Source organism: Oryctolagus cuniculus, chromosome 3 (assembly GCF_964237555.1).
Source record: "Oryctolagus cuniculus chromosome 3, mOryCun1.1, whole genome shotgun sequence".
Classification (NCBI taxonomy): Eukaryota; Metazoa; Chordata; class Mammalia; order Lagomorpha; family Leporidae; genus Oryctolagus; species Oryctolagus cuniculus.
This window is the reverse complement of record NC_091434.1, coordinates 51,276,234-51,300,788: the sequence shown is the minus strand read 5'-3', so window position 1 is coordinate 51,300,788 and position 24,555 is coordinate 51,276,234. Positions and strand designations below refer to the sequence as shown.

The following is a 24,555-nucleotide window of genomic DNA, read 5'->3' as shown; positions in this document are numbered from 1 at the left end:
CATCCAACTACTATCATCTTCTACCAGACTCTCTGCAGACCTTGGGCAGGTGCCTGGAGACCTACTGGCAGTTTTTAAGCTACCAATACCAGTAAGGAAGCTCCACAGAACAGCAATGAAGGATGGGATATAAAACAGTCTGAATGAAGCCTTGTTGGACATCCTTATGGCTGTGTCCAACTTATTTGGGGCACTGTCATCACTCACATACCTATAGACTCCATCCTTGACTCTAGCTCCATTTGAGAAAAACATTGACATTATGTTATTTATTTAGTTAAATAAGTACAAGCATAAAACAGTATCAAAGATGAAACTTAGTACCAAAAGTACCTAGGGACATGATCTAAAATATTTTTTACCTCATTTATTTGTTCAAAGTTGTCCATTGATTCTGTATTCATCTATTTCTTCCACTTATTTATTTTCTTTAAGATTTGTTTTATTCATTTGAAGCCAGAGTTACAGACAGAGAGGAGAGAGGAGAAGGAGAGTTGACAGAGGAGAGAGGAGAGAGAGAGAGAGACAGAGAGAGAGAGAGAGAGAGATCTTCTAAACACTGATTCATTCCCCCAAACAGCTGCAATGCCTGAGGCTGGGCCAGGCCAAAGCCAGGAGCCAGGAACTGCATCCTGGCCTCCGTTGGGGATAGTAGGGGCCAGATACTTGGGCCATCTTCCACAGCTTTCTCAGGCACATTAGCAGGGAGCCAGGGAGCTAGAGTAGAAGCAGAGCATCTGGGACTTAAACCAGTACTCTGATATGGGGTTTCAGTTTCAAACAAGCAGGGCTTAACTCACTGTGCCAGAATGTCAGTTCCTATCTCTCTCATTGAGATATGAATAAATACATATTCAGGAGGCTTAAATCCATTTTAGAGTCAAATTTTAGTAGATATCGTTAGATAGAAAAGTGGACAACATGAAGTTTTCTGATTGAAACATAAGATTGGAGAAGGTATTTACCATAGTGGCTAAGATGCTCCTTGGGATACCCACACCCCATCTCAGAGTATCTGGGTTCAAATCCTAACCCTGCTCCCAATTTCGGCTTCCTTCTAATGGGCACCTTGGGAGGCAGCAGCCAATGGCTCAAGGGGTCGGGACCCTGCCACCCAAGTAGAAGACCTGGGATTGAGTTCCCATATCCCAGCTTCAGCGTGGTCCATCCCCAACTGTTGAGGGTATTTGGGAGACGAACTAGCAGATGGAGATCTCTCTTTCATAATACAAATATAAGCACCCAGGAACGTTTTTAAAAATGCTTAATATAAAAGGGAAAGACAAATGTACATAGGCCCAAATGTTCAAGATAGCAACACAATCTGCTAGATAAGCAAAGCCAAGAATATTTTTTAATAAAGAAAAACAAAACAGCAGGAGGCATTTCAGGCAGCAGTTAAGACTCTGCTTGTGATGTGCATTTTTTGGGTCCCAGCTCTGCTCTCAATTACAGCTTCACGCTGGTATGCATCCTGAGAGGCAGCAGGTGATGGCTCAATTACATGGGTCCCTGGCATGTGCAGGATTGAGCCCCAGGCTCCTGCCTTTCACCTGGCCCACACCTGGCCATCATAAACACTTGGGGAGTGAAACAGTACATGGATCTCTCTCCCTACTCTCTCTGTCTCTCTCTCCATCTCAAAATTAATTTACATGTCCTATTTTTTAAAAATATTAGAAATAGGACAATAATAGCTATAAACAAATTAACCCAGTTATTTAATATGTGAAAGACATTAGACATTAGATTTTAGGGGTGAAGTATAAAAAAATAAAAGAAATGTACTCCTAAGAGTTGAGAACAAGTTTACTCTATATATGACGGGTAATGAAAAGAAGTTCATATATATCAAATAAAATTCTTATGTTTTATCTCAAGAGGCATAAAGATCATCACTTCAATTTAAAGATGGCTACTATTCTGGGTAATGTGTTTGCTGATTTTCAGTATTACCACTTTGATGTCTCTGCAGCATCTGCTCAATGAAAAAAGGAAGAATGCTACCTGAGGAATAAATCTGTTACACAACCACTTGAAAGAAAAGTTCATTCTCTACTAATTTCTTTTTCCTCTATCCAGTTGTTTACTCCTACAGACCTCAAAAAGGACAAAGAAATATCATTTGAGTTATCTAACTAGACAGTAAGTAATCATTTATATATGATCATTTCCTCTGAATGCTAACATTTAATCAAGGTGGAAGAGGGACAGTGCACCTTCACCAGATGCATTAAGGAACAAGGTTTGAATGCTTCCTTGACTTACAGGTCGTCCCTTGGGGCCTCGCTCTCCTCTTGGTCCTTGTGATCCTGGAGGTCCCTAAAACAGAAAATGATGATTATGATTTCAAAACATTTATACTTTGGGTATCTTAGTTTTAAATGTTTGCTTGATAAAAAAAAAAAGATAATAGTAATATCACACTTTTTAATTGAGTCTAGTTGAAGACTGTAGAGAATAATATCATGTGCATATAAAAGTTTTCTATACAAAGAAGGGCTGTTTATTTTACAGTGACCCTTAAAGGCCTGTAAAAATTATCTGCCATGGTCTAGTGTCACAGAGTTCAATTTAAGTGTAAAAGCTTAACTGGTATTTGCAAGATTTTAAGGATCATTTATTATTTTCTCCCAAGTGAAGCTTTTATCCCTAAATCATGGGCATAAAAATAAGTTCAAATTTTGAGAACTACATAAAAGCACCAACCACAAATTAACAATTATCAGAAGGAATATATACATTCAAACTGGTACATTATATCCCAAATTGTTCCTAACTGCTCAAGTTAGAGGTGAATGCAATGGAAAGAAAGGCTTCCTAGTCCACAGTGCCTTATTAAGGTTCAACATGGTTTTTTTTCCCCTAGATATACAGTGTTGCATATTTTTTTCATTTTATACTTAAAACTCATTTGAAAGTTTCAAAATGATAATTGTAGCTATTCCTCCATTGAAATAGCAATGATTGCTCTATTTCAAAGTGATATTGTTGTGCTAACAGAGTGGCTTTTTCTTCTTCTCCCTGGGAAATGACAGTTGCCAGAGGGATTTTATTTCTCTTCAAAAGAGAATTTCCATTATATTATGAAGATTAGATTTGCATTTATTCAATCATAGAAAACAGAATTTTTTAAGTAAAAACCTTCATAAGGACCACAGTAGATCTGTTAAAACTGTATTATAGGGGTCTGCACTGTGGCATAGCAGGTAAAGCCACCACCTGCAGTGCTAGCATCCCATATGGGTGACAGTTCAAGTCCTGGTTGCTCCACTCTGATCCAGCTCCTACTAATGGCCTGGGAAAGCAGTAAAAGGTGGCCCAAGTTCTTGGGATCCTGCACCCACATGGGAGACCCAGAAGAAACTCCTGGCTATTGGCTTTGGAATGGCCCAACTCTAGCCATTACAGCCATTTGGGGGAGTGAACCAGTGAATAGAAGACCTCTCTCTCTTTGTCTCTTTCTCTCTCTAACTCTGCCTTTCAAATGAGTGAATAAATCTTTTAAAAAAACTGTATTATTATTTTATTTAGTTGATTTGATATGTTTTAAAATTCACATGAGGGGTATGTATTACATACCTAATTACCTATGAATGCTGCTAATATTCCAACCCTGAAATAATTAATCTCTTATGCTAAACCAGAAATATGTTATTCTGTATATGATTTTTCAAAATACATGCAATATACCATATATTTTCATTGAACAGATAAAAATAGTTCTTCCTTAATCATAGTGAAACAAGTTTGCTCTAATTTCAATGAACAAGGTAAATCTAAAATTAGCAATGTAAGAGTAGATTGTTTTGACCTCCATAGAACCAATAATAACATTAACACATGAGGAAAAATAAGGTTGCTCAGTTTCAGAATGAAGCACCCACTGTGTCATTCATCACCATAAAGGAATGCCTAAACTTGAACATTGTTTGATGCAAAATGTTTCAAGAACTAAAACCTCATCATTTTATACTCTATTGTCTTTTCATGGATGCAATATCTGTAAAGATTCTCAACACCTCAAGTAACTTGAGAGTACCAAGAATATTGGAGGAAACTACTTACTGCTGGTCCTGGACGGCCACGTATGCCTGTGACCTGAACAATAAACAACATAATTTGTTAACATTTTATACAGATTCAGAAAAGTCAGTGGCAAGACAAGTAAGAATACTAACAAAAGCACGAGTAAACTTTTGTTAAGCCAATGAATGCCGTGCATTGATGCCCATTTACTCCTTGCCTTATGAGTTCAGACAGTACATAATTGGAACTCTAATACAGGAAGAAGTGCTGGCAAGGTGATGCAGCGTACCCATGCTGGAGCCAAGAGGACTGCATTCAAACCCTCACACTACTAATCCTCTGTGCTCATTTCCTTAACATAGAACCTTAGATGCAAAATGGTAACAGTGATTATGAAACAGCCTCCATCACAGTATTGTGAAGATATAAATATTTGTAAAGTTTTATTCTACTCATTCATACTATCACTTGATATATATATACATGCAATACATTTAATTTTATAAAACTATGATTTTCTACCTTTAGTCATAGGACTACAGAAGTCAGGAATATAGAGCATTAAATATTATATTATATAATTCATCTATTTTAACTTGCTTTTGTTATACTGAAAATTTATAGAATAATGAAGTTCCTTTTTTGAAAGTATGTCAATATACAATAATATATAACTATAGTTCAGTTAACTTTAAAACAGCATGTAAACATATACTTACAACAGGCACTAATCCTGGTTCTCCTTTTTGCCCCTATGAAGTTAAAAGAAAAACAATTTGATTAGTAAAATACAATATTATACATGTATTAGATAGGAACATATTACACTAGTATATGTCATGTAAAAGTGTGGATTTATGTATGAGAAACATAAAAAAAGAGAAAAGAGAGGTACTGTTTAGTGTAGCGGTTAAGATGCCAGCTACATGCCAGGGTCCCATGTTGGAGTATCTGGGTTTGACAGCCAGTTCTGGCTCTTAACTCCAGCTTCTTGTTTTAGCAGATCCTAGTGGGTTTTGGTAATGGTTCAAACAACTGGGTTCCTGCTACCCACATGTGAGTCCTGTATTGAGTTCCTAGATCCTGGCCATGGCTCTGACCCAGAAGCATTGGGCAACATTTGGGGAGTTAACCAGTGGATGGAAGTCATTTCTCTTCCTTTCTCTCTCTCTCTCTCTTTCTCTCTCTCTCTCTCTCTCTCTCTTTCTCTCTCTCTCTCTCTCTCTCTCTGTGTGTGTGTATGTCTCTCTCTCCTCCTTTCTCTTCCCCTAAAATACATAAATAATTTTTCAAGTAAAAAACAAACTTAACCAACTTTAGTATATTTAACCAGAAATTTTTCATGGGAAAAATTACTATTTCAGTAAAAGACAAAAAATTCAATAGGTGAAATGTATAATTGTTTCCTTTAATTTTTATACAGATCAAATCCAAAGAATGGACTTGAGTAAGAAATAGTTGTGATAAACAATGTAAAGAAAATGCATGCTAGGAAAAACTACCTAAACATTAAAAACATGTATATCTGAATTTTAATTAGATAATTCTTGGTATCTGAGAAAAATGTAGAAAAAATTAATTGAATTGGAAAGTCAAAAATAACACAAGAGGCTGTCACATCTTAAAGTACATGTAAGTATGAGCGTCGCCCACCTGCCCCACACTACCTTTGAAAAAAGCAGTAAATGAACAGTCTATCAGCTGCCTCTCAGTAAATTGTTTACTAACTGAATAAATTGATTATTTCAAAGCAGTTCTGTTAGGTTCTTTTTCCCTCATTCAAATACTTCTATCTTTCCCTCCCATGCTCCCTCCCTACCCCTTTATCTATCTTTCATATATTTATTTACTTTGTTTAAAGCCTAGATTCATTTTTTAGTTTCAATTTACTCAGTTAAATGTAACAAGTATTTGCAATCCTTTTTTTTTTTTTGATGTCCATTCAAAGGTCAATAGCTTCATGTACATTTATTCTATATTAAATGTATAATATTGTCCATTGAGCCCAAAAGTGTACAGCTAGCCAGGGCCTCTCCCTGATAGCATCACTATCATTTGTCTGATTATCTGATAAATCACTTTATTAAAGTTCTACTGTTTGTAAAAGTAAAAAAAAATTTAAATTAGCTGCTAATCTGTCTAGTATCTGCCATGAAAACTGGACTCACTGGCCATTTTCACTCTCTTGATCTCCATGCCCATTCCATTTGGATCAGATTGAAGCAGATGCCCTTACTGTTAAGATAACCAGAAAACTGAGAGCACTGCTAAGGCAGAAGGAACCCTATTCATTCCATGGGATTATCCATGTCCAGCTGACACATGGCCAAACTGGCCAGCTGTAGCAGCATCTGGATATCCCCGCCCTTGTCCTCTTGAGTGTGAAGTTAGTTTCCAGGATTAGACTTCAGGCCCCTGGAAGTGGAGGAGGGGAAATAGCAGAAGAAATGTGTGTTCGGTAACACTTTCAGGTAATTTTTGGATCTTAACTTCCCCAACCAGCAGGAGAGCGACCACTACTCCAGTGAAGTAGCACTAACATTCTTCCTTCCCCCATGACTTACACCTACCCTTCCTTCTTTTTTCCATCTACTGTTAACTGTGCTTCTACAATGTGTAAGGTAGAAACACATCCTAAGCATAACGGAAAGTGTAAGGACTATGATGATTAATAGAACACATTCTTAATCCCTACAAAGTTTGCATCTTTCTGTCAGAAACAAATTTCAAAACATAAATTTAACCATAAGACAAATAAAATAGGAATCTACAAGCACAGTGGATGAACTGTGCTCACGTGTTTGTCCTGATGTGTGTGTACAGTTCTATGTACTGGACAGAAGGCATGCAAACATTTCAGAGCACAGTTCTTCATGGATAGTATTAGAAAGAATTCTTATGAAAAAGACATTGCAAAGGAAAACTTACCTTTCTTCCTCTAGCTATAAAAAGAAAAGAAAAAACATATTATTTTGTGGAGAAATGACTATTTGGGATATGTTAAATATTTTCAATAATGGGTTTCTTAAGAATCAGAATTTAGCTTAAACAGATCACCCTATCACAGGTAGGCAGTACTCAAAAGTGGTTTCAGATCAGTATTTACATAAAAAGTAAAACAGTGCAGCCTTTTGGGAAATTCTAGCATGGTTTAATATTTTTCATAATGTTTATACAGAACCTAAGTTAATTAAATTATAAATTAACTATTAAAGCTATAATGAGTTATGTTTAATCAGTGTTCTCTGCTTTTCTAATACTTTTGGTGAGCATGGCTTTTCATTCACATGGTTCAAAATAAAAAATATATTAAATGTTTATAATTTTGCAATTAAAAAAAAAACTCATTCTGTCCTTAAGAATACTATTATTTGTTCTTCTCCACTGTTCTCAAGTTCATTTTTGTATTTTCCTTGTTGTTCATTTGTCTGTTTATCATACAGATCTTTAAATGTTCGAAGCCTTCAGTATATGGCTCCCAAATTGTTTTTTAATAAAATATTAAAGGATTTATTTTTTAAACTACTAGAGTTGACTACACTTTCATTTGTCCCCATAAGAGGCCTAAAAATAGCTTCTAACCTTTGGCTATTACAAGGGTATCATTTCGTACCCAGCCAGGACAGTTTTAATAATGAAAAGGAGTGCTACTATTTATTACGCCAGGATAATCTATATATATTAGAATTTACCTGGGCGGGCTGGGATGGATGGTCATGCAATTCCAAATAATACTGTGATGAATAATGGTCCCATTTATGACCACATGAAGTTTGCTTGTAGGATAAACTCAATATCTTTTTTGAGTCCAAAGGTATAGGCACTTGCAATTTGATACATATTGTTACTACCCCTTCAGAGAGGTTATACTACCTTATATTTCCACAATCAATGCAGAGATTTCTCCCCAAGCAACATACAGTGATACTCAATGTACCGTCCTTTAATTTGAGTCAATCCGATAGGCGAAAATGACAGCTCAGTGTGATTTAAATGCGCATTTATTGTATTAAGGGGAAATTGTACAGTCTTCTCATATGTTGAGGAACCATTTGTATTTCCTTTTGTAAAAATTATTAGCTAATTTCCTTTGCCTATATTTTGATGAAGTGATTGGTGTTTTGGTTCATGAATATTTACATTTTTTAATTTAAAAGATGGCAATCATAAGTGAGTTGGTTTTCTTTTACTTTGCTTAGTTTTATGACTTCTGCATTTGACTTAGCATTAAGAAAGCCTTCTATATTTTAGGAATACAAAGAAATATTCCCAGTTGTCTTTCAAACTACATGATTTAATTTTCAAATTTGAATCATTGATTTATTTAGAATTAGGAGATATGATTTTTACTCAACTTCTGGTTTCTCCAGATGAATGCCTAGCTATTCCAAGAAGACATAGAAAATAACTGCTTTTCTAGGATGCCATCTTTATCATACAAAAATTGACTATGGATATTTGAATATACTTCAATGTTTTAAAAATATTTAATGCATCAAGACCATATTTTTTAAAACTAATGAGTCCTTTTAATATATGTAAATCTTGGAAGACCAGTCATCACTTGATTATTCTTTATAAGAGTTTTCCTGACTAGTCTTTCTTGCTTATTCTACATAAGTTTTTTGTTTGAAACTTGCTGAATTCTTACAGTGTTATATGTTCCATTGGAATTACGTTCAGACTATTAACTTATTGAGAATGATGTGCCTATCATATTTAGTCAATCTAACTGAGACATAATAGGACATTTCAAATTTTTAAGTCTTCATCTGAATTAGTAGTATTTTGAGGTTTTCCTCAGCAAGATCTTATATATCTAATGTTAAGTTTATCCTTAAGTATCTGTTACTATTATAAATGAGGTTTTTTATTCCCATTATCCATTCTATGCTGTAATTATTTACTCATAGAATATCTATTGATTTTCCCTTATTAATTTTATACTGTACTGTCTTATTACATCTTTCTATTTTATAGTAAGTTTTAAACTCAGTTTCCTTAGATTTTTTAACCACAGAATTACATTTTCTGTAAATGATTACTTTTAGCTCCTCTTTTCTGATTTTTAAATCTCAGATTTCTAAATCTCAGATTTTTCTTTTTTAAAAACTGGGCACATTCAGGGCTATGATTAGGTGGTGGTATCAGTAGACATTCATGTCTTATCCCTTGAGTTTAGGAAGAACACTTTAGTACTCAGCATAGTAAAGATTTTTAGCTAAAATGTAAATATTTTATCATGTCAATGAAATATCCATTTATCACCAAGTTACTAACTGTTTATCGAGAATATTGATCTTTGTCAAATACCTCTACTTCATTTATGGGTAGAAGCATATATTTTGTCTTCATAGGTCTGTTAAAGATTAGTTTTATTAATAGTTTTCCTAATACTAAATTATTCTGAAACTTGTAGAATAATCTCCACTTTTTCATGAGTGGTTCTTTTATGATGCTAGTAGACAGAATTTTATTTAGGATTTTTCAACAAAAATGTATAAAATCAGTCCAGAGCTTTCTTTTTATGTGATCTTTATTACATTTTGCTATACATGATAATACTCCCTTCATAATAAGACTTAAGTTTGCCTTTTCTTTTTCAATGTTCAAGAAGAGGTTTTAAAGTATTAAAATCACCCAGTTTTAATGGCTTTCCACAACTGTAGAACCAACTGCCATCTATACATTTGGTAGAGTCTAGCTATTTTACAAATGACTCTGTTTTTTTAGGGAAATCTGTATGCTCAATTTTTCTCTATCTAAATTAGTTTGAGTAGATTATATTTTGCCACAAATTATTCATTTTGTATAGGTTTTCAGACTTATTAACATAAAGTTGTGTAAATGGGTCTCTTGTGATTCTTTCAAGTTTGTTTATTTTTATTAGGCTACTTAGGTTATTGTCTCCTTGTCATTTTTTTTTCATTTTTGTAGAATTATATTTTGGACTTTAAAATTATGTCTGTATGATTTCAGTTAACTCACTTTCAGACTTGGCTTTTTTTCTGTAGAGTTTTCCTCCACTTCTTTTCAGTTTATTTGGTTGATGCTCTTCTAACTTTGAGCTGCATGCTAACTGCAGACTTTCACTTTCTTTTTTATATATGGATAGAGCTATAAATTTTTCGTTATCTTTTGAAAATAAAATGCTTCATTACACCTGCAGGAATCTGCTTTTTTTCTGGTATGTTAGTATGCCTGGTGTTTAAAATATTTATATATTAACTCTACTATTTCCCTTAACATTATTCTTTTGCAACCTCTTGGATATAGATTTATTTAGATATAGTCTATTAATTCCATTAAAATGAGCAATGATAAAAATGACAATATTTCCTATTTCTTGCATGCCTTCCACCTTCTTTTTGTCAATTTCAAACAAGGAAATGCTCCTTCTTTGCATCATTGTAGGCTTAAATGCACCATACTTCATTCAAACCACTAGGTTTGAATTAGAAACTCACTCTAGTTTACTCTTTATTTGACATTATATACCAATTGCATGCTTACTTCTATATTGTCAGAATAAAGAATTATTGTTTCCATCTACTCAGTGTTAAAGTGTGTAAGCAAAAATCATTAGCTCCAGAGGCTACTAAGCCACTTAATTATTTTCTTGGCTTGCTGAACCCCAAGAGAGAAAAACACTGACTATAAAGGGAAGCTCCAGATCAATTCTGAGTTGACCCTAAGCATTCTTACCAAAATTGGTATTGGTGTTTCCAGTTGTGTGAGGACAGACAGGACAGCACTCTCCAGGAGGAGTCACAGGGTCGGCACAGTTGAGCACATCCTGGCACTCTATCTTGTCACAAAGAATGGCTCCATTGTCACAGACACAGATCTGGCAAGGGGCAGGATGCCAAATGTCCCTGTTTAGGTACATCTGGCCATTCTGTGTGCAGGCTATTTCTTCATCATATCCTTTTGAAATAAGAAGAAAGAGAAGCAGGTTAGTAACCTGAAATTTTGTTATTTGAGAATTAGTTAAGATGGTCAGTCATCTTGTGGATCCTAACAACCTCTGAGCGAAGAAGTAACTTCCCAAGGGGGTAAAACACAGATGAACTTATTTCATTTAGTTTTTATGTACAAAATTATACGTGACTACCATGAACTTGTTACAATGTTTACATCTTTACATGACAAGTGAAGAAAAGTTGGTGACCCAGAGTAGGTATATTATTTAATTGTAGAACACTTCCTATAATATATTATTTTTGAAGTCAAGAAATACCAAACATGAGGTCAACAAAGGAAAATAAAAAAGAAATAATTTGAAAAAGAGGAGGAAAAGAGTATTTTAAAAGAAAATACATGACTTTAGTGTTTGGTGAGCCCAATAATACTTTCAAATCACTGGAAATTGAGATTAGTAAATCCTCCACAGTAGACAATATGCATTCATGTACCAAGAAGAAAAGCTTCTAAATAAAGGTATATGAGTTTATTGCAATTATTTAGACATGAAGATAAACAAAAAGAACAAACTTGCCCTATTTCATGGTAGAGATTTCCATTAGTCACTCTAAAGGCCCTTAGTAAACTATAATAGAAATGTAAAACTTATACACATGATGAGTTAATTATCTTTGAATCAAAATTAATTTAAGAAAGCCATAAGCAACATCATATAGCGACTAATTATACAATATCTTCCAAATCCTGTTTCATATTTAAATGAAAAGTTAAGGAAAATGGGGAAAATATGTACATACAGACAGGCAAAGATCACTTCTTTTATGAAATCTATTACAATGAGTATTAACTAATGCATTTTTATTTATTTTTCACTTGTTCCTTTAGATAATATACTAACTCCATCAAGGTAAGAACTAGGGTATGTTTAATTTATTATTGCATTTTACTTATTTATTTATTGAGTGACAGAGGCAGACTGAGATCTTCCACCTGCTGGTTCACTCCCCCTAGTGGCCACAATAGCTACGGCTGGGTAAGGCCAAAGCCAGAACCCTGGAACTCAATCCAGGTCTCTCATGTGGGTGCAGGAGTCCAAGTAATTGAGCCATCTTCTGCTGCTTTCCCAGGTGCATTAGCAGGGAGTTGGATCAGAAGTGGAGCAGCAAGGCCTGGAACTTGCACCCATATGGAATGCCAGCTTCGCAGATGTCAGCTTAACTGCTTAACCTGCTGCGCTACAGCACTGGCACTCAATACTGTATTTCTAATGTTTGACAATATACCCTTCACAGAGCTGCTATTCAATAAATAAAACTTTCCTATTGAATCACCAAACATACATTAGTGAACGAATCTAAATTATATTTCAGTAAATTAGTTTCATACCTTTAGCTTAACATTTTTTTTTAATCTGAAAGAGAGATCTCCTACCTACTGATTTACTCACTCAAAAGCCTGCAACAACTAAGGTTGAGCCAAGCCAACTCAGGAACTCACTCAAGGTCTCCCATGTGGGTGGCAGGGACCAAACTAACTTGAGCTACCACCTACTGTCTCCCTGGGTGTGTATTAGCAAGAGAATGGACTAGGGAGCAGAGCTGAGACTAGAACTCAGACACTCCTATGGGATACAGGCATTTCAAATAACATCCATCCTACCTTACTATCTTAACACTTAACTTTGTGAAAGCTAAATTTTAAAAGCCACAGATATTAAATTTTTGAAAGGCATTATCACTCAACATAATAGGTAAAAATGATCACAATTTAAGATAAAGATATAAACCCAAGAATTTATCTTACATAATTTTTACTTGTCAACTGTATCTCAAAAAAGCCGGAGAAAATAACGGTTTTCACATATATAACTGCCCAGCACAGGTAGTAGGCAAGTGGAAACGATTTTAGAGCAACCATGTTCTCATAATTAATCGGCTTTCTTAGAAAAAGAACATTAAGTGTATAACCTGTTTTATCTTCCTCAAGACTTTTAGCACATAATACATAGGTAATCATCATAGAGCTCTGTGTGTGCATAATTCTACTGTAGGGTTTTGAAACCGAGGAGAAACCAGGATTCATGTTTTCATATGTTTTTATAAAATAGTATTAAAAAAATGAGAAACATTTATGTCAAATAGGCAATGTGCCTTTTAGTTGAAAAATTAGTTTAAAAACACAACCTATATAAAAGAGGCCTAGACCAGAGTCCATTGAACAAGTCTATTAAGTAGACAAATTAAGAATTATTTTATTCATTAACTTTTATGATCTAAAAGGAAACATTCAACCACAAATATTAGATAACATTGCGTGAAAAAGTGAGCTATGGCGTAAGTGCAGTGATTTTTTTTTCTCCCTTTCCATTCCCTGGGGGGTAACAGCATTAAAACATATTTTCTGGGGATTAAGTAGTAGTAGTGAAAGTGCAAATTATTGAAAATATATATGTTTTGTCCTCAAAACTATTTATCATAGCTGTGGAGTATAATGTATGTGTATACAGATATGCAAGTGTACTTCCATATGTTATATATTCTTACTATATGATATATATAACATTATAGAGCATTTATGTAACAAATTTAAAAATTATGTTATACACAAGATGTAAATATTAAATAAGAACAATATGATTTAGTAAAATATGCAATATATATTGTTTGTTATTACATATATTATAAATTATAAATTAGATTTGAGAGTTATTACAATAAAATATATTATATTTGGATAGGTTTTATATATGTGATATATACAAGAGAGCTTCAAAACATTCATTTAAAATGGAATTATAAGATGTTTGTTTTTTAATATTTATTTATTTATCTGAAAGTCAGAGTTACAGAGAGAGAGTAGAGGCAGAGAGAGAGAGAGAGAGGTCTTCCATCCAATGGTTCACTCCCCAATTGGCCCCAATGGCCAGAGCTGCACTGATCCAAAGCCAGGAGCCAGGAGCTTCCTCTGGGTCTCTCGCATGGGTGCAGGGGCCCAAGGACTTGTGCCAACTTCTACTGCTTTCCCAGGCCATAGCAGAGAGCTGGATCGGAAGTGGAGTAGCCAGGTCTCCAAACGGCGCCCATTTGGGATGCCGGTGCTTCAGGCCAGGGCGTTAACCCACTGCACCACAGCGCCGGCCCTATGATGGATTTTTCCATGAAATGTCTGAAGCCTTTTCTTATTATATCATTCATGAAATAATTAGATATTTAGAAATAGGTAGAGAACTTTAACAACAAACAAACAGCAAAAGACAGCCTACAATAATGTTGCCAATTAAATATCACTAGACTGTAAGAAACTCTTTAGGGGAAGACATCTGTTCTCTGTCTCCTTCAAGCTTGGAATAAAATGATGTGTTCTATCCATCCTGTGTTAACACAAAGACAGTTTCTTCCTGAGTGTTTAAGCTGACGTGACTTCAACCCAATGGGCGAAGTGGGCTGCTGTATTACCTTCTTTAAATGGCAATGTTAAAGGTTAGCTTTATACTGTGATTCATCACTGGTCTCTTTTCCCTGCACATTTATAATTAAGTTTAAGATGATGTGGAAAGTTAGCTGGAATGCTTTGAAATGGCAAGGCGAGGAAAAACCACATTTGCTGCTAAATCCTGCCTTCTCTTCACTCGCACAAGAATGCATACACATCACAGAGAGCTCCAAAACGCAGTGAACTTCCATTGTTCATGTCTGAATGAAAGACACATACAAAGAAACAGTGGGTGGAAAATACAGGGTGTTTTACAGCCTTTATGTTTCTACATGGTAGTTGTGCACCATATGATTAGGTTGTTCCTTCTGTTTTGTCTATAGACGTTTGCTTAAATAAAAAGTAAAATAAAAAAGCAAAATTTCAGCCAATTTCTTGAAAAATTTGCAATGAAGTTTTTAATGACATAATTGTTCTATGAGTGGAAATATAACAAAATAACATTTTCTAGCACATTCTGAGAAATACTATCCTCCTGACTCCTGTAACCAAATCCTAAAATTAACGTAAGCTAAATCTAAAGCCTGGATCAAAGGCCCAAAACTTGAAATAATTGTTGTGTCTTAAGTATTGGATAAGCAATTTTTTATACAATCTAAAAATAACTCCAAAACTATACTTTTGAACTGCTTATGTTTTTTGTTATCTATATTTCTTTAAATGTCTTACAATTCAGGAAGACTGATTGGAACCTGATAGCATTGTCACTATTTTATGATTTTCATGGTACTGTAACTTTCAAACTTTTTATCTTTCAAGCTATAGAATTTCACCCTTACCAAATGTCCCAACAAATTAAATTCATTATGAAGTCATTCTCACAAATAAATTGGTGATAATATTTTAGATAGAAAGATATATTGCTATCTGACCACATTTCATTTAAAATCAACTCAAAAGTCCTATTTTTATCATACATCCTCATAGATATAGCGTCCCGTAAATCTTACATTTTTAAAAATTTATTTGAAAGGCAGAGTAACAGAGAAGCAGAGGCAGAGGCAGAGAGAGAGAGGTCTTCCACCTGCTGGTTCACTCCCAAGATGGCCGCGACGGCCGGAGCTATGTCAATCCGAAGCCAGGAACCAGGAGCTTCTACTTTCCAGGCGGGTACAGGGGCCCAAGCACTTGGGCCATCTTTTACTGCTTTCCCAAGGCAGAGGAGAGAGCTGGATCAGCAGTGGAGCAGCCAGTACTCGAACTGGCGCCCTTATGGGATGCCAGCACTGCAGGCGGTGGCTTTACCCTCTATGGCACAGCGCTGGCCTCCAGGATTCAGTTCTTAATCACTAGATGGCAGAGCAAATTTATCACCTTATTATAATAGACATTTGGTAACTAAATTATTAGAAGTTCTGCTTACCATCTCTGGGCCATGCCCTACACCTCCATCGCTTCATGTACAGTCTTTACACTTGGGCAAACAAAACAAAAGACCAGCATAAAGATGGCCATATTGAAACCTTTTGAGTAGACAAGACACATATAATTCCATTTGTGTATTAAATTACTGGCGTCTACTTAAAGACATTGAGAAATATATGACTTAGCCATTAACTATATCTTTTCCTTGCAAAAATAATGCAGATATTCTTGTGTCACAAAAAGTTTGGATCTCCTATTCAGATGTGTGTTTGTTCAGATTATTTCCTCTCATTGGACTGAGTTTTCAGGAGTTCAAACTGAGTTCAGCTCAACAACTTTCACATCTCATGTCACAGAATCATTCTTAAATACACGTATTCGTAGGATGGATGAATGTGTAAGTGAATGAAAGCAGGAACTAGTTCACTGATGGGATGATTGACAAGTCTGCCCTCTTTTGTCCTACTTAAATATGTCCCAGAGACAATGTGCACTTGGAACCTCTGTTCCGAATGAAGTGGCAATGAGTCACATGGTTCTTGCCAAGTGTGTCTCTGAGGTCCAGACCTCTGTGTGGATGGAGAGGAAAAGTCTGCGTCAGTCAGAGCAGCTCATATTTCATGATTTTCAGAAAGCTACAGCAAGGCTTCAGCCTTCCCGACCCAGTTGACCGAGGTCTCCTCTGAGGTCGTGAAGGTCTGGGCTAACTTTATTTAGTTTCTCTCTGACTGTGGAAGTCTTTGAAGGACTTAAATCATGGCATTGTCAGCTTGTGGGACAAAGCAGGAGGCAACAAAGGAGTCTCACGTGTTCTGGACCGAGCCACAAATGCTGCCTTTAACTGCACAGCACAGCCCTAGCTGCCGCACTGAGTTCCAGAGATTCTTCCAGGAAATCCTTTCCTCCCCTCTGCTCTCGGCACTGTTTATCATCATAGGGAGACAACAAGAAACAGCATTCAAGTCTTCCTTTAACCCTGCTGAGTAAATGCCAACAATTCCAGGACCAGCATTTCCCTTTCCTTATCCAATGCCCAAGCTTCTGAAAGTTCCATAGATAGGAAGTCAGCAGAGACAGCCACTTTGGCATCGAAGTCGGTGGGGGAGCAGGTGGGTGGAGCAGTCCTGTGAGGTTTTACATTTGTTGTTGGACCCAGCGCTGACTGTCACTTTGTCATGAGCATCGAGAATTAAATCTTTTTAGGATATTCATCCAAATCATTACTTTTTCTGTCATCCTCCTCTCTTCATTATACCAGCTAAATATGAGTAGGCATACAATGATTATTTGAACTGAGTTAATTTTTATTCCACTAGGGACAAATATATATCCAAAAGCAATAGAACAATAATAATTCATTTAATATTTAATATTTTGCTGAAATTGAAAAAGCAAAATGGAAACATCCCATTCAAAGAATTTCAATGCTGCACACAAGGAAACAAGCATAAACTGCCTATGAAAGTGGCTTTCTTTAATGCAACCATTAAACTTTTTAGAATCTCATATTCAAAGGTTTTTCATTAATTATTACAACTTTTGTTTTTACTTAAAACAGAAAAAATGCAAATAAAACACTTTCATATTGGTATTAAGTATATTTACATGAATCATTGGGAAATTGTACAGATTATGGCTACAATGTGAAACTAAAACAATACATATTTCAATATAGTACTCAATTATATCTCAAAGACAAACTGATCATGCATTTGACATCATTTTTTTCCAAATGTATGGTTCAAACTATTGAAGAACTGAAAAAAAAAAGCTCAAAGAAAATTGGACCCATCCTATGTCTTATCATCCAGAAATTTCAATAACAATTTCTTTAGCAAACCCTAGTCCTGTTTTAAATATCAACCCTTAGTGAGTAAATTAAGTACATGCACTATGACAAATGTATCTGCCTACATAAAAGCATGAACAATTTTAAACTCTTCTTAATAAAATCTATCTACTTAATTTTTCCCAGCCCAACATTCGTTGAGTTGAAGAGATTTTTCTTTATAAGGGATAGAATCAGTTTTCTTAAGTGGTCTGGAGATAAGTATATAAGTAAGTAACATGCTCTCAGTGTTATTCAATATCCATATTCAAGATTTTTTTTCTTTACCTGCTGCAAGTTTTCTCTCAAAAGTCGTCTCCATAAAGCCTACCTACTCTGACCACCTTACATAGAACTGCAAATTACCACACACATAGGAGGCACTTAAAAAAAAAAAAAAAGAAAGAAAAAGTCAAGGAAAATACACATCATAAAAAAATCTATGCGTGGATTTCAAAAATGTTGCACCAAAATAGATGTATTTTAATTCAGTTTCACTGCAAGATTTTGAAGTACACTTTCAATCCACCAATTCTTACACTTCATTTTTTCTCTTTTATTTGTCTCTTCTTTTAATATAGTAAGTAGAACTGCTAAACCTACTATGTCATTGAGTTTATTGTTTGCTTCGCCATGCTTGTATTGTTACTCTATATGAGCAGAAATAATTTATCTTGGTTTCTTCATTGACATATCCCGGTATCTTAGAATAGTATCAAGATCATAACAGATGTTTAATAAATATCAATTGGGTTAATTTTTTAATATTAGATGTCTGCTTAAAAAGTTTTAAGCAGTAAAATCATATTGTAACATGCTTTATTATATAAAAGGGACTTTTATATCTAAAAACAATTGTAAGAATATGAAGGAAGATATCCAGGTTATATTAGATATAATATTTATTAGCCGGCGCCGCGGCTCAATAGGCTAATCCTCTGCCTTGCAGCGCCGGCACACCGGGTTCTAGTCCTGGTTGCCCCTCTTCCAGGCCAGCTCTCTGCTGTGGCCCTGGGGTGCAGTGGAGGATGGCCCAAGTGCTTGGGCCCTGCACCCCGTGGGAGACCAGGAGAAGCACCTGGCTCCTGGCTTCAGATCAGCGCGGTGCGCCAGCTGCAGCGCGCCGACCGCGGCGGCCATTGGAGGGTGAAACAACGGCAAAAGGAAGACCTTTCTCTCTGTCTATCTTTCTCTCACTGTCCACTCTGCCTGTAAAATAATAATAATAATAATATTTATTATCTGCTGTTTTTCAAAGAGAATACAGAATTAAGGTAATGAATTTCTTCCTACTGTAGAGAGCATACAAACTAGCAGGGAGCCACCGCAGTAACAAACTACTGAAACACAGTTCTTTTAAGATAGACATAAAGGCAAACTCCGGTACTGTGGAGACAGGCAGAGCATCTCACCTAAGCTGGAGGTCAGAGAAGCCAAAAGAAATCTGTGATTCAAGTTCTGTAAATTCCTTTCTTCAATGCATTGTTTTTTGGAGTTGCTTTCTTTTTAAGTGAGAAAATTAAAATCAAAATTGGTTTCTTCTATAGATTCCCTTCCAATTATATAACATGGTTACTTCTGGACCAATGCCCATAACTGGCAATGGACGTCTTCTCTCTGCCAATGAGTCAACACGAACCTGAAGGAGCCCAGGTACTTCCTCTCACCTGTTTTAATTTCCTTCCCATATTTTCCCTCACCAGAGGATAAAACAGTGGCACTCTTGTTTCTAAACCAACAAGTGTGTCCGTAGTGGGTGCCTCAGAGAAGCAGGGGTGTGGGTCATCAGCCCAGGAGCCAGCACAGCAGGGCACAGTAACGAGGAAGGAAAAATTGGTTGCCAGTGACTAACTCTGGCAACATAGCGATAAACTATAAATGTGTTTTCCACATGCAATTCCACAGCCATTTTTCAAATTTAGATACAGAATTTTGGATTATACTGCCTTGACATTTTAAGAAGTCAAAAAATAGCTCTATTGTATAATGTCTAGTTTAAAAGAAGCTGAGTTTAGTCCATGGGTACTAGTTTATAAAAATGTCTACAGATATCTAACACTGTACTAGATGTTCACTTAGATTTTATGCTCAGCTCTATTTCTACTGATTTTATAGACGACAAGTATTAACTCAGTGTACTTAACTGTGTGCTTATGTACGTCTCATGCCAGAAAGACACAAAAACACATATAAAAATAAACTAGTACAGAAGAATTTTTAATTGAGAAAATAAAAGGAGAGTTTATTAAATCATACATTTAATAAGTGTTTACTAAGAATTTTCTAAATGTAAAGTATCTCCTTCTTTTAAGATTTATTTCTTTGAAAGCCAGTGTAGTGGCAGAGGGAGAGAGAAATCTTCCATCTGCTGGATCACTCTCCAAATGGTCACAACAGCCAGGGATGCACCAGGCTGAGGCAGGAGCCAGGAACTTCATCTGTGTCTCCCACATGAGCAGCAGGGGCCCAAGTACTTGGGTCATCTTCCATTGCATTCCCATGTAGATTAGCAGGAAGCTAGATCACAAGTGGAGAATCCAGTACTCTCAACTGCTACTGCTATGTGGGATGCTGTGATGACAAGTGGTGGCTTAACTTACTCACAACAATACCAGCCCCAATGGAATGTATCTTCTGTCCAGCTATTTCTCTAATTACTGCAATTAGTCAAGGAAGAAAATAGTTTGTATAAGATAATAGGTTTGAGAAATTACGTATAAGAAATCTGAAAACATAGAATCACTGTGAACTGAAATTATCTCATGTGGCATGAGTAAAAGTGGGTTCTTAAACAAGCACTAAAAATTGTAAGGTATTCTGCCTAGAAAGGAGGCAGCACACCACCTAAAAGAGGCATGGAGAGGCAGAAAAACATGTCAAATGTGTAGGATCAAGAGGCACAGTTTAATTTATAGAAAATGAGGTGAAATGAATTGCTGGTAAAAGTGGTGCCTCTTCTTCTAGAAGGGACTTAAGACTTGCTCACTGGAATTTGGTTACTCTCTGTGCCCGGATCTTACCTTACCAATATGCCTTGCAAAGTACCTGCAAAAATACTTGTTTGTTTACCTTTTAACTCTAATAGAGATATATGTTTTCTGAGGGTGAAAAACAAATTATCTCTATAATGCAAGTGTGGAACAATGTTTAATATATGAAGGACACGCAGAAGATGCTGGTTAAAAACAGACATTTCATAAACAGGAGGAAGTATAAGCTGCTTTTAGGAATATTAATCAAACAATAGAATTAAGGAATAATTGGAAGCAAATGAACCCAAATGTCACTAACTAAAATGTCATATTAGGAAAAATAATATTTCTAGGAACAAAGAGATAGAGGTAAATCCATGAGATATCAGGTAAAAAATTTGCAGTGTTTGGTTAATTATGGGTGGGTTACAGTGGTAAAAGATTTTAAACTAACTTAGGAGTTTCAAGAATGAATAGAGAAATTACACCTATCGGGTCCTGTTATAAGCTAAATTGTGCCTCCCACCACAAAAAGATAGGATGAAGTCCTAACCCTATAACTTCAGAATGTGACTTCACATGGAAATCAGTTATTGAAGATGTAATTCATTAAGATGAAGTTTGATGGGGCTGTAACCCAAAATGACCAATGTCCGTTTCTGAAGAGGCACAGAAGATCAGATGTTTGTGTCATTTTTAAGCCACCCAGTTGCTGGTGCTAGGAAATGAGTGTAGATAACTCCAGCATAGGAGTGTGACTAAACATCATAAAAAATAAGAGTTGTGGAAAGAGATTTTATTGGAAAAATTCTAAACTCTAATTGTGCTTTAAAAAATTCTAAACTGGCCGGCGCCGCAGCTCACTAGGCTAATCCTCCGCCTGCGGCGCTGGCACACCGGGTTCTAGTCTCGGTCGGGGCACCGGATTCTGTCCCGGTTGCTCCTCTTCCAGTCCAGCTCTCTGCTGTGGCCCGGGAAGGCAGTGGAGGATGGCCCAGGTCCATGGGTCCTGCACCCGCATGGGAGACCAGGAGAAGCACCTGGCTCCTGGCTTCGGATCAGCGCCATGCGTAGGCCTCAGTGTGCCGGCCACTGTCCGCTCTGCCTGTCAAAAAAAATTCTAAACCATAATGGGATGTATACTAAGGAAGAACAGTCTGGTACAAATATTAGTAGTTGCTTTTTAACGTGTTCTAAGAGTTATACTAAGTGCTTTATGAAAATGTTGTACTTAATTTTATTAACCATCCCAATGGAGGCTTGGAGTCAACCAAAGTCACAAAGCAAGTGAGTGACAAAGCCATTATTTAAACCACACTCAAACAACCATGCTACCTTACATAGAATAGAAGACAAGTTTGCATATATAATATTTGAAAGTCACACTCTAAACATTGATTCTGAACAAGGAAGAGTGATAATAAACTGACTAATAGAGTTCACATAAAAGATGGGAAGCAAAAAGTATCTGGGTAATTTGAAAGAAAAAAATGAACCAGGCAAAGAATTTATTCTAAGGTGACATTTACCTTAGAGATAAGGAAAGCGAAAGATTAATTTTTGTGTGTGTGTGTGTGTGTGTGTGTTCTTAAGTTGTAAAATTGTTAGCAAAGGGAAGCATCTGAAACATTCTAAGAACAGGAACTCTTCCTTCTTTTCTATTCAGCTCCCAACTCTAAATGGTCAATATTTCATTTCCTGGTGCTCTGCCTGCGTATCCACCAAATGTTACCATCCTAATATCTGATGAAATTTCCCCTAGCTTTCCTGAGGCCTCACAGGATATTGATGCGGAGAAAACTATCCCCATGATATGAATAAGCCTTCAGGCATCGTAATGAGTAGGAACAGTAGATGGTTGCATACCAACTATGATTTTGTGCTTTTTTAGGTTAGGCTGTAGGGCACAGGAAATGAATTTTTCTTCCAGAACATTCAGTTTATATTATACAAATATGATTCCGCTCATAGAAAACAATCTGTGATATGCTCTCTTATTTAAAATAAACAGGTGACTCTGAAAAAACAATTGGGGAAAACTCAACAAAATTCAATGTTGAAGAATGTAAATTTCTTTTTTTTCAACTTATATTAAATAAGTATAAATTTCCAAAGTACAACTTTTGGATTATAATGGCTTTTCCCCCCGTAACCTCTTTCCCACCCGCAACCATCCCATCTCGCACTCCCTCTCCTACCCCATTCTTCATCAAGATTCAGAAAAATATGATTTAAAGCAAGTTGTCATCAGCTGCCTGTTTTAAAAATTATCATGTTCATATCTTCATTTTCTCTCTTTTTTTGAAGTCTGAAGTAATTATAAAAGCTCTTAATTAGATTTTGTGTTTTAATTTAATCTTTGCTAAGGAGTTTGAAAATAGGAACTTCCTCCAAGAACCAAGCTACAACTTAATTTTTTCCTGGTTAGTTATCATTAGGTTAGTCATAATAGATTTGACTGGCAATAAGCATTAGAAATAAAAGTAAATAAAGTAATAAGTGTGACCGTGCATTTTGCTTTGCCACAAAAAGAGGGCATGTGACCTAATAAAATTATCCATGCATATCATTTTTGTACTGAAATGATCGAAAATAACTGAGTGAATCTGAATTTTCTCATTATGTTAACAGAATAGCAACGAGTAAGAGTTTTTAAATGTAGTTTTACTGGTTAAATGTGAAGTGTAAAGGCTAATGGTGTTTGCAGTGAGTTCAAGAGAATTTTTCATGACTAGACCATATTATCAAGTGAACTGACAAGAGGTATTGAATACAGAATGAAATTTAAGGTATGTCTCCATCAATAAACCTCTCTGATGTTTTAGAGGTTCAGACACAAGGGCATAAGGCCATTTTCAGCATCTAGATTGCTAAAGAGAACAGATCTAAAGGCATTGCTTTATGTCCACCTAAGTTTACGTAAGTTTAAGGGATAGACAAAATCATTCTGCATATGCATACAAAATTGCACATAAAGTGCTATTATCTTGTTATTTCACCTCATCTCCTAAAATTAAAAGACAGTTGTTTATCCCTTTTGGACCCTAGGCTTTGGATTCCTTTAACTGTACACTGAGTGACTAAAGAGTTTAGTTATAACTTGCAGGAATAGGAAATATGCAATGACAGCCTGACACAGCCAAGACTTTAGCTACTCAGCATCAGCCTATGTATAGTAAAGCATAAACTCCACTATTTTATAAAGATATCAGAAACTTAAAAATTAATTCTTTTTTCTTTTCTTTTTTTTTAACTTTTATTTAATGAATATAAATTTCCAAAGTACGGCTTATGGATTACAATGGCTTCCCCCCCATAACATCCCTCCCACCCGCTACCCTCCCCTTTCCCATTCCCTCTCCCCTTCCATTCACATGAGGATTCATTTTCAATTCTCTTTATATACAGAAGATCAGTTTAGCATACATTAAGTAAAGATTTCAACAGTTTGCTCCCACACAAACATAAAGTGAAAAATAATAGATGATTTTTTAAATGATGATGAAATCAGATCAGACCTATTGTCATGTTTAATCCCAGTGAGAGTCAAGTTGGGAATTGATAATTTCTTCTTTTTTTTTTTTTAACAGAAGATCAGTTTAGTATACATTAAGTAAAGATTTCAACAATTTGCACCCCATAGAAACACAAAGTGAAATATATTGTTTGAGTACTCGTTATAGCATTAAGTATCAATGTACAGCACATTAAGGACAAAGATCCTACATGAGGAGTAAGTGCACAGTGACTCCTGTTGTTGACTTTACAAATTGACACTCCTGTTTATGGCATCAGTAATCTCCCTATGCACCAGTCATGAGTTTCCAAGGCTATGGAAGCCCCTTGAGTTCTCCGACTCTTATCTTGTTTAGACAAGGTCATAGTCAAAGTGGAGGTTCTCTCCTCCCTTCAGAGAAAGGTACCTCCTTCTTTGAAGACCTGTTC

General features: G+C 35.8%; 1 protein-coding gene across 4 annotated transcripts in view; it reads right to left on the bottom strand.

Moving 5' to 3' along the window:
- COL5A2 (collagen type V alpha 2 chain) overlaps window positions 1–24,555 on the bottom strand; it is a 147,381-nt gene that overhangs the window by 64,345 nt on the left and 58,481 nt on the right. The window contains exons 2-6 of one of the 4 annotated variants that reach the window (XM_002712334.5): window positions 10,735–10,956; window positions 6,958–6,971; window positions 4,749–4,781; window positions 4,069–4,101; window positions 2,269–2,322 (exon numbers count right to left, since the gene is read on the bottom strand). In XM_002712334.5, coding sequence (XP_002712380.1) covers window positions 2,269–2,322; window positions 4,069–4,101; window positions 4,749–4,781; window positions 6,958–6,971; window positions 10,735–10,956 — 356 coding nt within the window. Of the gene's footprint in view, window positions 1–2,268; window positions 2,323–4,068; window positions 4,102–4,748; window positions 4,782–6,957; window positions 6,972–10,719; window positions 10,957–24,555 lie in introns of all 4 variants that reach the window. The other 3 variants (XM_070070485.1, XM_070070486.1, XM_070070488.1) reach the window with 3 other exon arrangements.